Source organism: Bubalus bubalis, chromosome 8 (assembly GCF_019923935.1).
Source record: "Bubalus bubalis isolate 160015118507 breed Murrah chromosome 8, NDDB_SH_1, whole genome shotgun sequence".
NCBI lineage: Eukaryota > Metazoa > Chordata > Mammalia > Artiodactyla > Bovidae > Bubalus > Bubalus bubalis.
In genome coordinates, this window is record NC_059164.1 from 118216197 (window position 1) to 118235106 (window position 18910).

Consider the following 18910-nt stretch of genomic DNA (forward strand, 5'->3'; position numbering starts at 1 on the left):
CGAGCCTGAGACGGCCTGGGAGAGCGGCCTAGTGGCCAGAGTGTCCACTCCCGCCTCGACGGACGCCAGTGTTTCCCGGAGGTTCGTAAGTGCTGACCGAGGTGTCCTCATAGTATCTTGCACTTCATCTCACTTGAATATTTTTCTCCAGTTGCCTCATTTAGAGATGTTTCCTTTCCATTTCAAGAATGCTCCTTGATATCAGACCTCCATAAATGCTCTAGGACATCCTGTGGTTTACAAATGCTGGCACAATGAATGGCCCCCAACAATGGCAATTGCTCAGAACAAGCAGTAAGAAAAATATACCAGCGGCCCCGTGTACTAACCACGAGAACCGGGGCAGAGTATGAACCGCGCGTCTCGTAGAACGCCAAGTCTAGGGGTCAAAATACACAAACCCCAACGCAGGGCCTGCCACAGGGCAAGTGCTCCATGGATGTAAGCGGTGACTGTGTGAGCGTCGACACAACCTCAGGAACTTGTGCTTCTGTTGGCAAGAGAAGCTTTGCCTACAGGCAGTTGCGACCGGGGCCTGAAGCTGGTAAAAATGAAACCACCCCTCCGAGGCACTCCTACACAAACGTGCACGCTGGGATGGCAGGCTGAGGCTGAATGGAAGACGCGGTGACTGTGGAATTCTGTTGGTCCCTTATTCTGCCACACGACTCGGGGTTTTCTGTGTTCTTTCTGTCTGAGCACGGAGCCTGGGCGGCAGTAGGAAGGTGACCGAGCAAACCCTCCGTGGAATTCCAGCAGCAGTCCATAGGCAAGCTGGGATGGGTGGGCTCATGGCTCAGGGGGACAGCTCTGCGTGGGGTGAGGAGGCCCCTTGGGTCCAGGCCGGAGCCGGCTGCCTGGTCCTCCCGGGCTGCACGACCTCTCGGCAGGTGTAACGAGGAGGAGACAGCCCTCAGGGCGGTGGGACCCACTGGTCCAGCCTGATGGCTCGAGGCAGAGATCACGGGGCTCAGCCTGGTCTTTCCTTCCAAGAGTGTGAAGCAGCATGGAAGGGCAGGGCCACGCAGAAGTGTCCATCTGGGTTCCTACCTGCAGGTTGGGCCGAGCCACGTCGTCTCATCGACGCTCGCTCATGTGGCCCATGAAGAACCAAGATGACGCCAGTTCGTGAACATGCTTACAAGGCAAGAGCGGATCCCGGGTCCCTTTCTAACTCCCAGAAGCCTGCAGAGACTCAAGGGTGGGTAGGAGCACAGGCCTCCTGGGGTGGAGCCAGGACAGGGCTGGCTGGAGAGTTGGGGATGGGGCACAGGGAGCAGGGAACATGGACTCTGCTAACTTCAGTGGGTCCCTCTGGGTTAGAGATGGTGCAGCCACTGGACCCTGACAGCCTGGCCCTGTGGCCCTCACGCTGCTCCCGCCCATCAGCTGTGGACCCAGAGGCCACGCCTCCCTGATCTCATCCTCAGGGTGCACTTTGCCAGTCCTGGGACGCCCGTGGGCCCGACTCACAGTAGGGCTCTGTTTCAACCACCAAGGAGTAGCGGGACCCCGTGTGCACACCCCTTGGTGCCACCTTCTCAAGGCCGTGCTCCCGGAGCTCTGCCGCCTGCTGGATGGTGTGCAGGGAGACCGGGGCACGGAGGCGAGGCCTCACTGGCCCCCTGGCTCTCCTCTCACTGGCCAGTGTCCCCAGCGCCCAAGCCTGATCTGAGTGTGCAGCATTTGCTGGATGAAAAGAGACCGGCCTGGCTTCTCAAATGCATTATTACAGAGAATCCACAAGGAGAGACTATAATCTGGGCACCATTTTTTAAACTTCATAAGATTAAAACTATTGATAAGAGACACATCTGACTAAAACGCAATAATTTACGCATGCGTTATTTCATTATATTTCATAAGATAAAGTGACTGAAGCAGCTTAACAAGTAAAAGTCTTTAAAGGTTTAATATCTCAAAGGGAATTTATACTCAAGTTTTGGAAAAGAAGGTTGATCGTAAGAAATATGAACGAGCTCATATAAATTCTGAAACCAAGGAACACGTGATGAACACCTGTAAACAAATCTGGATTGGCTTAACTGGATCCAAGGCATCACTCATGATCAATTTATTAAGCTGTTAGACTCAGAACAAAATTTAATTTAAAAAGAGTCACCTGCCAGAAGTCAGCCACAGTTGAGGGCAGGGGTCCTTGGGTGGCGATGTACGCGGGCTTCCTGGGGTCATGGTCCATCTGCGGAGACAAGAGCACAGGAGGAAGATGAGCTGGGGAAGGGCAGGGCGGGGGAGGCTCGGGGCCCTGAGTCCTGCGCCGACAGCCCCCAGGCCCGACACACACCACGTCTGTGGAGGCGGGAAAGCCCCCGGCCCCTGCCAGACCCCTCCTGACCTACCGCCTCAGGATTCTAGGGGGGCCTGGGGGCCGGTGCCTGGAGTTTAGGGGGGCCTGGGGGTTGGTGCCTGGATTTTAGGGGGGCCTGGGGGCCGGTGCCTGGATTTTAGGGGGCCTGGGGGCCTGGTGCCTGGAGTTTAGGGGGCCCTAGGGACCTGGTGCCTGGAGTTCAGGGGAGGCTTGGTGCCTGGATTTTAGGGGGGCCTAGGGACCCTGTGCCTGGAGCCTGGCGATGGGACTGGATGTGCTTCTGACACCTGGAATGGCGCTAACTGAGCAGCATCAGTAGAATGAGGCCAGTGAACCAGAGACCGGATGCCAGAGCATTAGCCACATAGGGGCCGCGTGAAGCGGGGCCGTGGGGAGGCAGGGAAGGTGCCCGGATCACCCACGTGGCGACAGGTCCACGGACGACTGTGACCGCAGAGGTGTTCCGCTGGTGTGCGTGGCCTCCATGGCCACCACTGGCCACACACAGGGCTCAAAAATAATGCGGCCGAGGTTGGCACTGCGGGCGCTGGGCTGGGCAGAGGGCGGGCATCGCTTTGACCTGGAGGGGCCCAGCAACAGCGCCTCCTGCCTCCCAGGATGAGGCAAACCCCCTCCCATGCTGCTGTGCTGCTCTGCACCCCGAAAGAGCCCAGCCGAGCCACCCGGGTCCGAGAGCCAGCCCAGCAGGCGCTGGCAGGGGACGGGCCCAGGCTTCCAGCAGCTCGTTTCATATTCTCTTTCCACCTTGCCAGACAAGGACCAAAAACAAACAAGCAAAGGAGAATGCAGCGGCGAGCTTCCTGGCTGTCGATCCGCCTGAACGCGGCCTGCTGGCTCCGAGAGAGGAAGTCTGGCTTAAAAGACCTTCATTAGAACAGTTAATTCCAAGACTGACTAAGCAGGAAAAAAACATGAGAACAAAGCCTGGAGCAGCAAATCGGATTAAATCAGACGGCGTTCTCCCTCTCACGCTGGTGTCCCAAGAGGACAAGGGAGGGGCCAGGCGAGGTGTCAGCAGGACGTCCTCACTGTCCCCCCCTTGGGGACCACAGAGACACCCCCCAGAAGAGAGCAGGCGGGTCTCCCCTGGGTGTCAGGCGACCACTCACTTATCAGACATACAGCCTCCTTTATTCTTTCCATCCAGCACCGGTTTCTACTCTTTTGACACCAGGGTTTGATGAAAGATTTAAAACACTCCAAATTTAAAGGTACTTGTTAAGAACTCATTTCCAAACATGGTGAAAAACAAGAAAGGTGCAACCACGCACAATTCAGTGAGACGCATGAGAATGTCGGCTGGACGCCCCGGGTCACCTGAAGCCCCTCCGAGTCTGGGTTTGAGAAGGGCTCGTGTCCCCTTTAACATGCGTCCCGTGTCGCCTGCCCGTCAGCACTTTCAGAGCCCACGGCTGTCAGTCTGAAAGGACGCCCCCAGTGCACCTTATAATTATGTGCACCATGAGAGCGGGAAAGAGCACAGGAGAACAGATGTAAGTCACTCCATCAGCACAGCAACGTGATGCTAGCTAAGGGGTGGCGGGCAGGAAAAAAAACGCTTTCTGTGCATCTAATTTAGTGATTTGTAATTAAAACTGGAAATTCACAACAACACACAATACAGGTAAAATTATGTTACTCTTGCTGAAAGCCCCAATTAAAATGTTTCAGTGGGAACGTGCTTGGCAGAAATAAGGAGTTTTGATGTTTAAAATATGCATTTGTTGGGGGTGACAGCTATTTACAGGGACCCCGTCTCTTCCTTGCAAATGGTTCTGCATGAAAAGTATAACCCCATCTCCTTTTCAAATGTGCTTTTTTGCCCAAAGCAATTCAGAGAGCAACGCATTTTAAAATCCTTCGTATGTACAACCCAGCACATTTAGCTGCTTTCACAGTGAGAAATATGTGATTGAAAGCAAAAATCGGATCAGGGTTTCGGGAGGTAAATAAGGCCCCCTGTGGGGAGAGGTCTCCATGTCACTCTGTTGCCATCAACTCGAGCTGGAGATGGGAGGACGTGGGGTTGGGGGCAGGGGGTGCGCGATGGCCCATGTCACTCCCCTCCCCCTTGACTGTATCACGTGGCTGCCGCTTGGACGGCAGTAAATGATCACAGAGCAGCGACCTGTGCCACCAGCTCAACAGTCGCTCGGAAGACAAGCACCATCACCTCATCCCTCACATGTTCTGTGCGTGTAGTAAAGAGGAGACCTTGCTCACACACGGCAGCCTCTGTCCAGTTTTGTGCATCTGTGACTGAATGAAAGTAAAGCAAACATTTAACTGAACAACAGGAGTCTCAGCACACTTAAGACTTGCGGGGCAGGAGAGGTGTGGTGGTTAGAGGAAATTGTCAGTTTCCCGGAACACGACTCCTCGTGCAGACACGCTGGCTGCCGCCCCGGCGGGTGGGTGAGGGTGTCTGCACCGGCACTCCTGGTGGGGATGAGCGCCTGCTTCCGCTGAGGTCAAGGCCGATCGTCCCCCTTCTTCCTCACTTCTTTGTAGCTCACCTTCATCTGTTTGATTGCTGTGGTCACACAACGCGCCAGGACCATGGGCAAAGTCAGGCTCTCCGGCTCCCATCTCAGTGTCTGTAAACTGGGGTGGGAGGGGCTGGAGAAGTGGGACGTGGTCTCTACAGGTCCTTTAGCTCTGGGATTCTGGGATTTGTTTCAGAAAAAGTAGACCCCCAAAGTTTGGGTTGAGTCTCATGAAGACGCCACCTGGATAACCAACAAGGACCTACTGTGTAGCACAAGGAACTCTGCTCAGTACTCTGTAATAACCTAAATGGGAAAAGAACTTGAAAAATAATAGATAGAGACATTACTTTACCAACAAGGTCCATCTAGTCAAGGCTGTGGTTTTTCCAGTAGTCATGTATGGATGAGAGAGTTGGACTCTAAAGAAAGCTGAGCACCAAAGAATTCATGCTTTTGACCTGTGGTGTGGAGAAGACTCTTGAGAGTCCCTTGGACTGCAAGGAGGTCCAACCAGTCAATCCTAAGGGAAATCAGTCCTGAATATTCATTGGAAGGACTGATGCTGAAGCTGAAACTTCAATACTTTGGCCACCTGATGCGAAAAGCTGACTCATTGGAAAAGAGCCTGATGCTGGGAAAGATTGAAGGCGGGAGAAGGGGACAACAGAGGATGAGATGGTTGGATGGCATCACCAATGTGATGGACATGAGTTTGAGTAGGCTCCTGGAGCTGGTGATGGACAAGGAAGCCTGGCATGCTGCAGTCTCTGGGGTTGCAAAGAGTCGGACACGACTGAGTGACTGAACTGAACTGAGATACATATATATGCTTAACTGAATCACTTTGCCATACACCTTAAACTAAGACAGCGTTATTAATCAACTATTCGCCAGTATGAAAAAAAGACATAACCTGAACCAGGGTGCCTGCAAGGTGTGTCCCTAGAGATTTGGTTCAAGCTGCAGAAGGAGAGTTATAATAGAGTGACTAGCTCTAATCTGCATCAGAAAACGCACCAATATTTCCCTGATGTTTCAAACAAAACTCATCTTAAAAGTTAAGCTGTCAGTATGTTAAGACCAGGGCACCCATGTTCTGAAGCCTTGAAGGGTGGCTTGGGGGAGGCTGCGGGCTGGTGTGCAGGTGAAGGCAAGGTTGGTTCTGCCCCCAGACCACTTATACTTGGTTTTCATAATATGCAAAGCAAATTTCACACATGGTTTCTAAAAACAAGACCCTATCAGGCGGAGTTTTCAAGCCACTTTTCCAGATACCAAGTCTTACGGTGAGAGTTTGCTGGGAAAGAGTAGTAAAATCAGTGGGAGAGAGTGTGGCTTATGAACTTGAATTATTTTCATATTCATACAAGTTGAGATTTAAGAAGAATAATCGATATAAACTATAATTGGGCTTCCCAAGTGGCGCTAGTGGTAAAGAACCCACCTGCCAATGCAGGAGATGTAAGAGATGCGGGTGTGATCTCTGGGTTGGGAAGCTCCCCTGGAGGAGGGCATGGCAACCCGCTCCAGTATTCTTGCCTGGAGAATCCCATGGACAGAGGAGCCTGCTGGGCTACAGTCCATGGGGCCGCAAAGACTCAGACACGACTGAAGTAACTTAGTATGTATGCATGCCAACTATAATTATAAATACATGGATGTTCGCTTATAAATCTGAAAACCAAGGAATGGTTCCCCCAATTTGGACAATTTCTTGTGATGTTCAGTGCATCTGAGCAGTTATTTTCTGAAGAGTCAATTTGTACTACTTAAATTTGTTAAATGAACTGAGTTTAAAAATTAAACAATTCTCTCCCTTTCTTAATAAACAGAGGAGTGATGAGTAAGTTTAATTCCAAGTGTCACTGAGATGTTGAGACTTGCCCAGGCGAGGAGTGTGTGCTGCCACACTAGTGGTAACACTGTCCCCAGTCCACGCCCGACAGTGACCGAGCGCCCGCGTGGCTGGCGGCTCCTCTCACAGACCTCCCACAGACTCTGGTGACCGAGCGCCCGCGTGGCTGGCGGCTCCTCTCACAGAATTCCCACAGACTCTGGTGACCGAGCGCCCGCGTGGCTGGCGGCTCCTCTCACAGAATTCCCACAGACTCTGGTGACCGAGCGCCCGCGTGGCTGGCGGCTCCTCTCACAGACCTCCCACAGACTCTGGTGACCGAGCGCCCGCGTGGCTGGTGGCTCCTCTCACAGAACTCCCACAGACTCTGGTGACCAAGCTCTTGCGTGGCTGACGGTTTCTCTCACAGAATTCCCACAGACTCTGGTGACCGAGCGCCCTCGTGGCTGACGGCTCCTCTCACAGAATTCCCACAGACTCTGGTGACCGAGCGCCCGCGTGGCTGGCGGCTCCTCTCACAGAACTCCCACAGACTCTGGTGACCGAGCGCCCGCGTGGCTGGTGGCTCCTCTCACAGAACTCCCACAGACTCTGGTGACCGAGCGCCCGCGTGGCTGGCGGCTCCTCTCACAGAACTCCCACAGACTCTGGTGACCGAGCGCCTGCGTGGCTGACGGTTCCTCTCACAGAATTCCCACAGACTCTGGTGACCGAGCGCCCGCGTGGCTGACAGTTTCTCTCACAGAAGTCCCACAGACTCTGGTGACCGAGCGCCCGCGTGGCTGGCGGCTCCTCTCACAGAACTCCCACAGACTCTGGTGACCGAGCGCCCGCGTGGCTGACGGTACCTCTCACAGAATTCCCACAGACTCTGGTGACCGAGCGCCCATGTGGCTGACGGCTTCTCTCACAGAATTCCCACAGACTCTGGTGACCGAGCGCCCGCGTGGCTGACGGCTTCTCTCACAGAATTCCCACAGACTCTGGTGACCGAGCGCCCGCGTGGCTGACGGTACCTCTCACAGAATTCCCACAGACTCTGGTGACCGAGCGCCCGCGTGGCTGACGGTACCTCTCACAGAATTCCCACAGACTCTGGTGACCAAGCTCTTGCGTGGCTGACAGTTTCTCTCACAGAATTCCCACAGACTCTGGTGACCGAGCGCCCGCGTGGCTGACGGTTTCTCTCACAGAACTCCCACAGACTCTGGTGACCTCTGATTTCAAAGCAGAGATGGCACATTATTTAGGACTGATGGCTTCCCTGAACTTTAATGAGGACCGAGTACAAATATGACGGGTGTAATTACTGTAGTATTGTTCTGCACAGCTGGGGCTTCTTGGGCTCTAATCGCAAGCTTCTCATTCAGCTCTGCCAGGAAGCTTGTTGTCACGGGACCGTCAGTCATTTCAGGGAGAAGAGGAGTCGAGGAGTTCTTCTAATTCATACGTAGACCCCAGATTTGAACAGAAAGAATTGTGGGGCAAAATAAAAAGAAAACATAAAAAGACACTGAAAAGTCATGTCTCTCTCCTGGCCTCACCTTCTGACCCGTGCCCCTGCCCCGTCGTTGGGCCTGGGAGGCTGATCTAAATCTCTGCCAACAGGAGAGAGACGGAGAAGTGTTGGAGTGGGGGGCTGGGCAGCTCAGAGAGGAGGGGGCGGTGATGTGGCCTCCAGCCCCTTATCCTCCACTGGTCCTAACTAGCCTGAAGTGGCCCAGACGTCTGAAAGCCGGAAGCCATTCAAGGGGGAGAGGCGGGCACCCCCACACTGAACTCCCGTCTCTCAGACTTGAGGGAATTTCTCTGGCCTGTCACATGCTCGTTCCAGGGAAGGAGCCCAACAGGACAAAGGCTGCTCCCCCTTCTGCAGCCCATCACCGAGACCCGGCGGCCACAAACCCCAGCCTCATCGGAGGAAACATGGGGAAATCAATGGGGCTTTCACTTGGCTTTTTGAATTAGAATTGATGGAAAAATACCAAACTCACCAAGAGTGTTTACTGAGAAGACTGAAGGGCTCCAGTGAGGCCTCTGCACACATGGAGCCAACATTTGATGTCTACGCTGCCAGAAACGAAGGCGTGACTCCTTAAAACAGTCCCAGAAACACGGGCCGGGGCTTGGGCGGGTGTAGACGGGGTGCTCACTGTGAATCCCCTTCTCACAGCGAGTGTGTGACACGGAGCTCCCACCGTGTGGCTGTGAAGTGTCAGGAAGTGGGACTGACCCGCGCTCCACCGGCATCATGATAACAGGGTTTATGCAACAGAGGCGCTGAAATAAGCCACCACGATGACAGTGGTCTGCGCTCGGCGGTCCGCGCGTGGCAGACGGGGAGCTGTCTCACCAGGGTCGCCATCGAGGACAGCAGGGACTGTGGCTTGTGGCTCGCACAAGGCTCTCTCAGGAATCAGAGACAGCCCCGCCCGCTCGGCCACCGGCTCTCCCAGAACCCCAGTCATCAGAGCCCCGGACGTGCTGCATCCGGCACGCCTGTCTGTGAAGCCAACTTGAGAACTTAGCGAGGTGGCCTGACCCTCCCCAAAGACCAGCGCCGAGACCAAGGGGACCAAGGGGACCAAGGGGACACAGCCCACACCCACACCCACTCCTCACACTCTGCTGCGGGTCCAGGTGGTGCCAACGCGGGACTCTGAGTGGAGACAGCAGGCTCATCTCACCACCTGCCACCTACACTCACTCCAGCCCTCAGGCCCACCTTCCAGCCCCTCTTCCCCCTGTGTTGGGGCCGTGCTCCAGAGTTTCCTCCTAAGTGCCACCCCCCCACCCCCCCGCCACCGCTGGGTGCAGGGCAGGAAGCAGTGGGAATAGCGGCTATGGCTGGGGGTGGGGGGGACTCTCCAGAAGCCAGGAATGCCTACTGGCCACAGCGTGTCCAGGACAGAGACCCTCCCCAAGCCCCCCATCTGATACCAGCTGCCCAGGGAGGCATGGCTGCGGCCCTCCCACCCCAGGAAGTGAAGACCCTGCCCGCAGGAAAAACCAGAGGAAACCAACCTAGTTTCCACCACCTCCAGGCCCTCCATCATTCAACACGCACCAGGTTTGTGTCTGTTTTTTTCTGTTTCCCCCAAGTAGGGAATAAGGATTTCCCCAAAGTCATCGGTTCCAGCAGCAACTTCGCAGGATGCTGTTGCTACGGGCTGACCAGGCCCTGTGCCCTGCACCGTGTCCCCTTTGCCCCGGATGCTGGGGACAAGGGCCGTCGAGAGCAGGCCGGGGTGGTGCACCAGCCCTGGCACCTGACAGGGGCTAGTAACCTGGAGGAGGCTAGTTACAAGGTGGAGGCGAGTTACAGGGTGGAGGCTAGTTACCAGGTGGGGACTAGTTACCAGCAGAGGCTAGTTATCAGGTAGAGACTAGTTTCAGGATGGATGCTAGTTACCATGTGGAGGCTAGTTATCAGGTAGAGGTTAGTTTCAGGGTGGAGGCTAGTTACCAGGTGGAGGCTAGTTATAGTGTGGAGTCTGGTAACTTGGTAGAGGCTAGTTACGAGAGGGAGACTAGTTACCTAATAGAGGCTAGTTACCAGGTAGAGACTAGTTACAGGGTGGATGCTAGTTACCAGATGGAGACTAGTTACAGTGTGGAGGCTGGTAACCTGGTGGAGGCTAGTTGCAGGGTGAAGGCTAGTTACAAGGTGAATATCAGTTACCAGGTAGAGTTTAGTTACCTGGTGGGGGCTAGTTACCTGGTGGAGGCTAGTTACCAGGTGGAGGCTAGTTTCAGGGTGGATGTTAGTTGCCAAGTAGAGACTAGTTACAGGATGGATGTTATTTATCAGGTGGAGACTAGTTACTGTGTGGGGGCTGGTTACCTGGAGGAGGCTAGTTACAAGGTGGATGGTAGTTACTAGGTGGAGACTAGTTACAGAGTGGATGTTAGTTACCAGGTGGAGGCTAGTTTTATTGTGGAGGCTAGTAACCTGGAGGAGGCTAGTTACCAGGTGGAAACTAATTACAGACTGGAGGCTATTTACCCGGGGGGAGACCAGTTCCTAGGAGGAGGCCAGTTACTGGGTGGAGAGTTACCTGGTGGAGACTGATTACCAGATGAAAGTAGTTACCTGGTGGAGACTAGTTACCAGGTGGAGATTGGCCCAGCTCTTGACCCAGGGCTGGGCCGGCCTACTCCTTCCCCCAGGCTTGGTGGGTGGCAGGGTTGGTACTCACGATGGGGCTGGCGTTGATGTAGTCGGAGCTGCTGTGGCTGTTCTCCGATTTCAGCCGGATCCGGGAGTGGTCATCTGCAAGCCCAAGGGCAAAGCGTTAACCCATGTGGTGTGTTTTCAAGGGCCACCGCTCACCCCCCCGAACTGCTCCCAGCCCGTGCCTCCTCCCGTCATCCCCCACTGGGGTCCTTCGGTCCACCAGCAGAGCGTCAGGTGTGTGGGCACCCAGTAACTGCTCCCAGCCCGTGCCTCCTCCCATCATCCCCCACTGGGGTCCTTCGGTCCACCAGCAGAGCGTCAGGTGTGTGGGTACCCAGTAACTGCTCCCAGCCCGTGCCTCCTCCTGTCACCCCCACTGGGGTCCTTCAGTCTCCCAGCCCGAGCCTCCTCCCGTCATCCCCCACTGGGGTCCTTCAGTCTCCCAGCCCGAGCCTCCTCCCGTCATCCCCCACTGGGGTCCTTCGGTCTCCCAGCCCGCGCCTCCTCCCGTCACCCCCACTGGGGTCCTTCGGTCTCCCAGCCTGTGCCTCCTCCCGTCACCCCCCGGGTCCTTCGGTCTCCCAGCCCGCGCCTCCTCCCGTCATCCCCCCGGGTCCTTCGGCCCACCAGCCCGCACCTCCTCCTGTCACCCCCCGGGTCCTTCGGCCCACCAGCAGAGCGTCAGGTGTGTGGGCACCCAGTGTTGCTCTTGTGTCAAGTTTAATGCCAAAGCTGGCTATCACTCAGTTGTGTCTGACTCTTTGCGACCCCATGGATTGTAGCCCACCAGGATCCTCTATTCATGGAATCTTCCAGTCAAGAATACAGGAATGGGTTGCCATTTCCTTTCTCTATGGAATCTTCCTGGCCCAGGGATTGAACCTGGGTCTCCTGCATTGCAGGCAGATTCTTTACTTTCTGAGCTAAAGATAGTCAACTCCATGGCAATAGCTCATGCAGTGTTTGCTTTTAAACGACACATATTCAGTAACATAGAGAAAATAAACACCAACATAGATATTAAGCTATTAGGCCACCATTCAATACACCCAGTTTTGTGGTCTAGAAATGACAAGGTACTTGTGTTTAGAAGAATGTAGATTTAAAAGGGGAATAAGGACAAAAGAAAATGAGGTTGAAGAGGGAGCCAGGAGCCACATGGGGACTCATCGACATGAAAATGTGCTTTCAGTGGGCACAATAAGTTGACCGATGCTGAAATCAGACACTTTGGTGGGGAGTAAGGGCATGCTCCATCATAGCTTGTGTGTGATCTGTGAATCATCCCTAATTTTGGTTCTGGAACAAGCACTCCCCTGCCTTCAGTGATAACTCTCTCTGCCTATTTGCAGGGACTTCGCAGTGAGCAGGGCACCCCGAGGGGCCCCGAGTCTCCCGCCTTCCTCCTCTCCCTCAGCAAGGTGTGACCTTGAAAATGGGAAGTGCTGAGCTCCGCTGTCAGCCCGTGCTACAGGGGGGCCTGAGGGCCCCACCCCACCTGCTTATGCCGAGAAGATAGAGCCCAGCTGCAGCCCCAGAGGCCTGCGTTTCTGCAGCGGCGAGCATATCACCCCAAGTCCGAGTCCGGATTCCTGGTCCTTCAGCCGGGTCTCCCCACTTCCTGCCCCCGCCCCTGGGAGCAGCTCGGGCAGTGGGGGCAGGAGAGCTCGGGGGCTTTGCTCTGGTGGCTTCTTTCATTTCTCTGGGAGACTTTATTCACTTATTTTTTGTTTTAGACGGTTCTGAGGGTCAGGAAACTTGGCAAGGCCTATAGCTGACTGAACCCGGAAGTTACCGTCTACCCTCCTGTGCGTCTTATTAAGGTATTAACATTGGCTGTTTCCAAGCAGAGATAAGACAGGTAAGAACCATCTAGATATCAGGAAGGAGTTCACACTTGGCACGTTTACCTGAGCAGAGGTGACATGGAGCGCACCCTGTGGAATGTTCTGAAGGTGTTTACGACGGCAGCTGCCAAGCCTCCTGCTAAGATGCCACCGATTCTAAAGTCCCCTGGACCCAATGACTTTGGGTCCTGCACAGATTTATTTTCTTGAGAGACTGAGAAATGACTGCAGCAGGAAGTTACAAAGAACTTACAAGAAAAGTCTGTCAACTCTGACATTCCAACGCGCTACAAACACTAACCCTTAAATGCACTTCAAGAGCCCAGTCTCTCGGTGTGTTGGGGGAGGGGGATGAGCCGCCCGGAAGCCGGGCCTCTCTCTGAGTGGAGGTTGCGCTTGCTGCAGCCACACAGGGGTCTGGATGCACAGGGCAGGGCTTCCAGCACCTTCCAGAGGGTTCCTGAGGGCCTCACTGCACGCACTCTCCATGAGCCCACTGTGGGCTCTGCTGAAAGCAGCCGTCAGCTGCTCCCAGGGTCTGAGAACCCAGGACCCAGGGCAGGGCTGCTGGTAATCGCAAGGGAGTGGGGCTTGGAGCTTCAGAGGGTCCTGTCCCACCCGGAGCAGGGTGGCCCCCGTGTAGCACTGAACTGGCACAGCCTTGGGGGGCTGTCGGGTCCCCTTCATCTCCACGGAGCCCCACGAGCAACCGGGCCCAGTAAACAAACACCAGCTGGATTTTCTAGCAGGAGAACTGAGAAAGCGGGTCCTAAGTTTGGGTGTCCCGGTGAGCCTGGCTCTCTGATGGTTGACGGGACAGACTGAGCAGGGCTGGAGCGCGAGCGTGCCTGTGAGGACAACACGCAGCCTCCTGCACCCTGCGGGCGCCGGCCCAGCCGCCTTCGTCCCTGCAAGGTACCCTTTCTGAGACGCTCCTGAGTCTGGGACTAAGGCTTCCAAAGCTCAGAGTTCTGCTTCCTTCCCATCACGTATCTGACTTGGTGGCAACATCCTCATATTAGAATTGACAGCGAAGTTGATTTTTTTAGCGTGGCACCATCTTGACCTCCCTCGGAGACACTGAGCACCACCCTGGAAGGGCCAGGGTCCAGTGAAGGGCGGTTGCGTGTAGCAGGGATGCTCCAGGGGACACTTCACTCGGCTGGGCATGTCTTATATTTTGTGGCTCGCAGTTCCTGTTTTGAGGGCGGCTGCAAGTTTTCCTCATGATGTGAAAGGCAGAGAGAGTGCCTGGCAGGATCACCGATTTGCTTACGGTCAGCAGGTGCAGTGGAGCTGACGCCAGGGCCGGGGTGAGCAAGTCCCCGCCCCTCCCCCGAATGATTCCTTCATCTTCCTCGGACGAACACACACATCTTTTTCAGGATCAAATTCAACATGATGACCCCAGCCACAGAGCAAGACATTTCACACCCGCAGCGCTGGTGTCTGAATGAAGAGGTGGGTGTGTCCTCAGGGTCTTCGTCTGAGACGCCCTTGGAAGCCAGGACACGAGGAAATTCAGGTCGCGTCTCCCCACCGCACCTGACTCCATCACTGGGCCATTCTCCTCTCACGAGATCCGCAGTGGTAACTTCAACCAAGAAGGGAAGGAGAAGAACTCCTCTCAAGAAGAAGCTTGATGAACTAGCCCTCTGTGAGTGTCCCTTTTCTGAACCCCTGAAGAATTGCTGGTATTACTCCTATGTTTAAAAACGATGTCTTGAATTCCTCTCGTGGTCTATCCACTACCTGTCCTGGTGTTTCAAACTCATCACCTCCTTCTTTCTGGAACACTGTGTCAGACAGAGCAGGGGCCATTTTCCCATTTTAGGCTGAATGGAGCCAACTAAGGCTCCAAAAGACCAAGTAACTGGCCTGGCAAAGGCCACAGCGCTGAGGGCTCAACCAGCCCTGCCTCTTGCTAGCCACGCAATAGCTGAGTAAACGGCTCAGCATCTTAAAGTGTCAGATTTATCATCTGAAGCCCAGGACGCTGCAGTCCGACTCACAGGGCCCTTGTGTGAACGGCTCCTGTCAGGTGCCACGTGAGGTCTGGCAGACGGAAGGGACTTAGAAGCAAGGTCCAGACGACAGACGGATGCACACCTGACTGATGAAGGGTCTGCTGGGCTGGCGAAGCTCGCTGCATGGCTTCGACGAGTCGTCAGCAACCTCAGGATGGTTTTCACAAATGCCAGGGAGGAACAGGTTCTAGAACTGTTTGGCTATGACGAGGGCAGAGGAGCCTTGAAGCGGCAGACTCTGGAGGTGACTGAGCGTCGCCATCCAGGCTTCCTTTCAGCCTGGGCCATGGTGTGGACCCTCCCCGCACTGCCGGAACCCAGCTCCGGACAGTGCGGAGGCCGCCTCCACTGTGATCTCCCACACGGGCCCCTCAGGGTGGGGCTTTCCTGGGCTCTCGGTCACATCAGTCACCCTGCCGAGTGTGCCGATCCGTGGGCGAGTCAACAGACTTCACCTCCCTTGAGGACGCGGCTCATCGATGCTGCTGACGGTAACGCAAGCCGGGAGTCTGTAGAACCCGCTGCTTGACCGCAGCTCCAGCCGAGGGAGCTTCTGCCTCTGGATGGTCTGCCAGTGTTGCCTCAGGGCCCTTGCGCTTCTCCATCTGCTGTTATGACTGCGATGGGACCATCACGCTGGCTGGCAGCAGCTTCTCCACTTGGAAGGCGTGGCAGGGGCGTCTGAGATGGGCCAGCACTGTCCAGAGGGCTGCGAGTCCTCCACAGAGACCCCACGTCGGGCCGCGCTCGGGAATGACCCAGTGGTCACCAGATCCTTCCTGAATTTCGTGGGTCTCCTGATGGGTGAGCAAAGCGCAAGCATCACGGGGGCTTCCTGCAGGATGGCCGCCCAGCTCGGCAGGTGAGTGGCCCTGAAGGTAGGTCACAGGGGCCAGAGCACAGTGGGACCCCCTGTTCTAACTACGCATGGACCTCACACTCAGCGTCTATGAGGGGAAGGCCTCTCGGGGCTTGGCCTGTGTGCTGGGCAGGAAAGGACCCCACAGGTTTCAGGTCGTGGCCCAGGCTGTCCCGGGGCTCCTGGGGTCAAAGGTTGAACTGTGCCCCCCAGGACCTTGGGCTGTGGCCTTGACGCAGAGCAGGGTCTGTGCAGAGGGGGCGGGCACAGCGAGCTCACAGGCACGGGTGGGCCTCACCCCACGTGTCTGGGGCCTGGAGAGAAGTAGGGAGGTTCAGACTCAGACCCGGGCAGACAGAAGGGAGCATGCAGACGTGAAGGCCGAGGAGACGGCCTGGGATGAATGCCCCTCAGAGCCCCGGCGGGCCAGCCTCGTCCTGGGCCCGGCCTCCAGCCCGTGAGGACACAGCTCTGCAGCCCGGGTGCGGCTGCCCCCGGTGCTGGCCTGTGTCTGGGCCTGGTTCCCTTAGGATGCACCGACCTGTGTGCCCTGCTCCTGCATCTCAGCTCTTCCAGGTCCCACACCTTCAATGACCGAGAGCAGGACTTTCCTACCAGCCTAAAAAAGTGAGTTTTCTATGAGGAAAGCAGGGAACAGGCACGAGGTGGGCCCTCACGAGCCTGGAGGAAGGGGAGGGGAGCTCTGCCCAGAGGCCCCAGAGGCACTGGGACTGCGGGAGGCTGCGGCCGGCCCTCGGCGGGGCCACTGCAGACACCAGCGCGCCGCAGGGTGGCGGGGAGCACGGTGTGCCCGTGTTTGCCACAGCGGTTGTGTGGCACACGCAAGAACGACTCTGCAGAAACAAGAGCGCAGACACCGACCAAGCGAAACCACGCAGTCGCACCGTCCCACCCAGAGACCGTCAGCCGGCGCACCCCAGCCACCTGCTTCTCCGAGCGAGGCACCCACCCCGGGCTGAGCGGAGAGCTGTGGACAGGCAGTGAGGGGCGCAGCCTCCGAGGGCCCGGGTGGGAGGCAGCTCAGCCATGCTTACACGAAATGGGGCAACCCTGGTCTGCTGAGCACAGGGCTGTCAGTGGGAAGCAAGTGGCCTCCTCTGGGCTGACTGAGGGTCGATGGAGGGTGACGCCCGTGTCACCTCTAGCTGACAGTCTCAGCATCAACAGGGACCAGGGCGGATGTGTGACCTGAGCCTTTGGGACGGGGTCTGAGAACAAGATGAAACCCCCTGTCCCCAGGCCTTGCCAATGAGAACGCCTGGGGAAGGAAGGGGAGCAAGTCTGGCAGGAACTGAGTCACCTTAACAGAGACACACCTGCGACGGCAGGTGGGGAGACAGGCCCAGCGGACACTCAGACCGAGGCTGACGTGGCAGAAGGGAGCCGGGGCGGGGGAGATCCGCGGGGTCTGGGGACGGAGTCGCCGGGACACGAGGTGGAGCAGCGCATCTGGCTCCGCTGCACGTGTGACCGCACGGGGGGCGGCCGCCCGCACCCCCGCCCCGCACGGAAGCCTGCCTCAGGGTCCTGGGCCTCTGTGTGCAGCACGGGAGGGTGGATCCTCCAGGAAAGGAGAGCCCTCGGCAGGGGTACGGGCCAGGGCCCAGCGCAGCTGGGGGAGCACGGGGCTGAGGGTTAGGTTGAGACTTGAAGGAGATCGGGCACGAGGGGACATGGCCCAGAAGCCCCGAGGCCCTCGGCGCCTGACGCTGCAGCAGCAGATAACGTGTCCTCCTGGTGCGCAAGTCACTCCGTCGTGTCCAACTCTGCGACCCCGTGGACTGTAGCCCTCCAGGCTCCTCCATCCATGGGATTCTCCAGGCAAGAACACTGGAGTGTGTTGCATTTCCTTCTCAGGGGATCTTCCTGATCCCAGCAAATGCCGAAGCCTAAACAAACAGTCCGGTTGCTTGTTCTTTTAGACCAGGAGGTCCACCAACACGGGTCTAAGTAGTGAGCAGACGGCTGTGCTTCTCCGCATAGTCATTTCCACCAGAAAGGCAGCTGGCCGTGTCGACAGTGTGGCTTTTCGCACAGAAACATGTTCACGATGCTCTGGGCGAGCTGCGGCAGAGGGTGGGGTGGGGGGCAGAGCCCAGCTAAGCGAGGGGGCAGGACCAGCAGAACCCATGTCCACAGACCTAGCGCTTCAACACTGCCCGTTTATGCTTGTCTTTCTGCCCAGAAGCCTGGGGTGAGTCTGAATCAAGGTAGTTCTCTGGGTTCCAGCCTCCGGCTGCTCCCAGGATCCTGGCCAGGACCATCCCTCTTCAGCGCATCACCCCAACCAGCCTGGCTTCCCTCCTCCACGCCGAGGACCCTGGTGATGACCCTGGGCCTGTCTGGAAAACCCAGGCCCCTCCCCCTAAGTTAAGGTCAGCTGATGAGCAAACCTCAGGCTCATCTGCAACTCCCCCTTCACGTTGTCGCGAATGTGGCACCCGTATGAGCCCCGGGGGCAGGACGTGGGTCCTGGGGCTGGTGGTCTGCTGCCACACAGGCAGGGGGACCGAGCAGGACCCGTCAGACTCAGGCTCCCTCTCAAGAGCAAAGTGACTCTGCAATCTGGGGTGTCTGCTTCCTGTCACGGGCCCGGGGCGGTGTGGGTGGCATGCCCCTCACCCAGGGCCGAGATCAGGCCCGAGGCTGACAGAGATGGCAGTCAACCTGATGGCTCCTGACGCCTCAGTCCACTAAGAACTCCAACCGAAGTGAGCAGCGAGAAGAGGGGGCAAGGAGGAGGAGGGAGGGGAGGGGAGGAGGGTCAGAAACGGGAGTACAGCTGGCAGTCTGACCCTCCTGCTAAACGCTGACCTCCTGGACGTCTAAGCAGGTAACCACTCAGTTCAGTTCAGTCGCTCAGTCGTGGCTGACCCTTTGCAACTCCATGGACTGCTGCACGCCAGGCTTCCCTGTCCATCACCAACTCCTGGAGTTTACTCAAACGCTGACCTCCTGGACGTCTAAGCAGGTAACCACTCAGTTCAGTTCAATCGCTCAGTCGTGGCTGACCCTTTGCAACTCCATGGACTGCTGCACACCAGGCTTCCCTGTCCATCACCAACTCCTGGAGTTTACTCAAACTCATGTCCATTGAATAGGTGATGCCATCCAACCATCTCATCCTCTGTCGTCCCCTTCTCCTCCCACCTTCAATCTTTCCCAGCATCAGGGTCTTTTCCAAGGAGTCAGTTCTTTACATCAGGTGGCCAAAGTATTGGAGTTTCAGCTTTAGCATCAGTCCTTCCAAGGAACACCCAGGACTGATCTCCTTTAGGATGGACT

The 18910-nt window shown here is 56.5% G+C and overlaps 1 protein-coding gene across 1 annotated transcript in view; it reads right to left on the reverse strand.

The window, feature by feature from the left end:
* Positions 1-18910, reverse strand: part of PTPRN2 (protein tyrosine phosphatase receptor type N2) — a 611408-nt gene that overhangs the window by 35053 nt on the left and 557445 nt on the right. The window contains exons 16-17 of the mRNA XM_025291953.3: positions 10894-10967; positions 2123-2200 (exon numbers count right to left, since the gene is read on the reverse strand). Of these exons, the coding sequence (XP_025147738.2) occupies positions 2123-2200; positions 10894-10967 (152 nt within the window). The remainder of the gene's footprint in view (positions 1-2122; positions 2201-10893; positions 10968-18910) is intronic.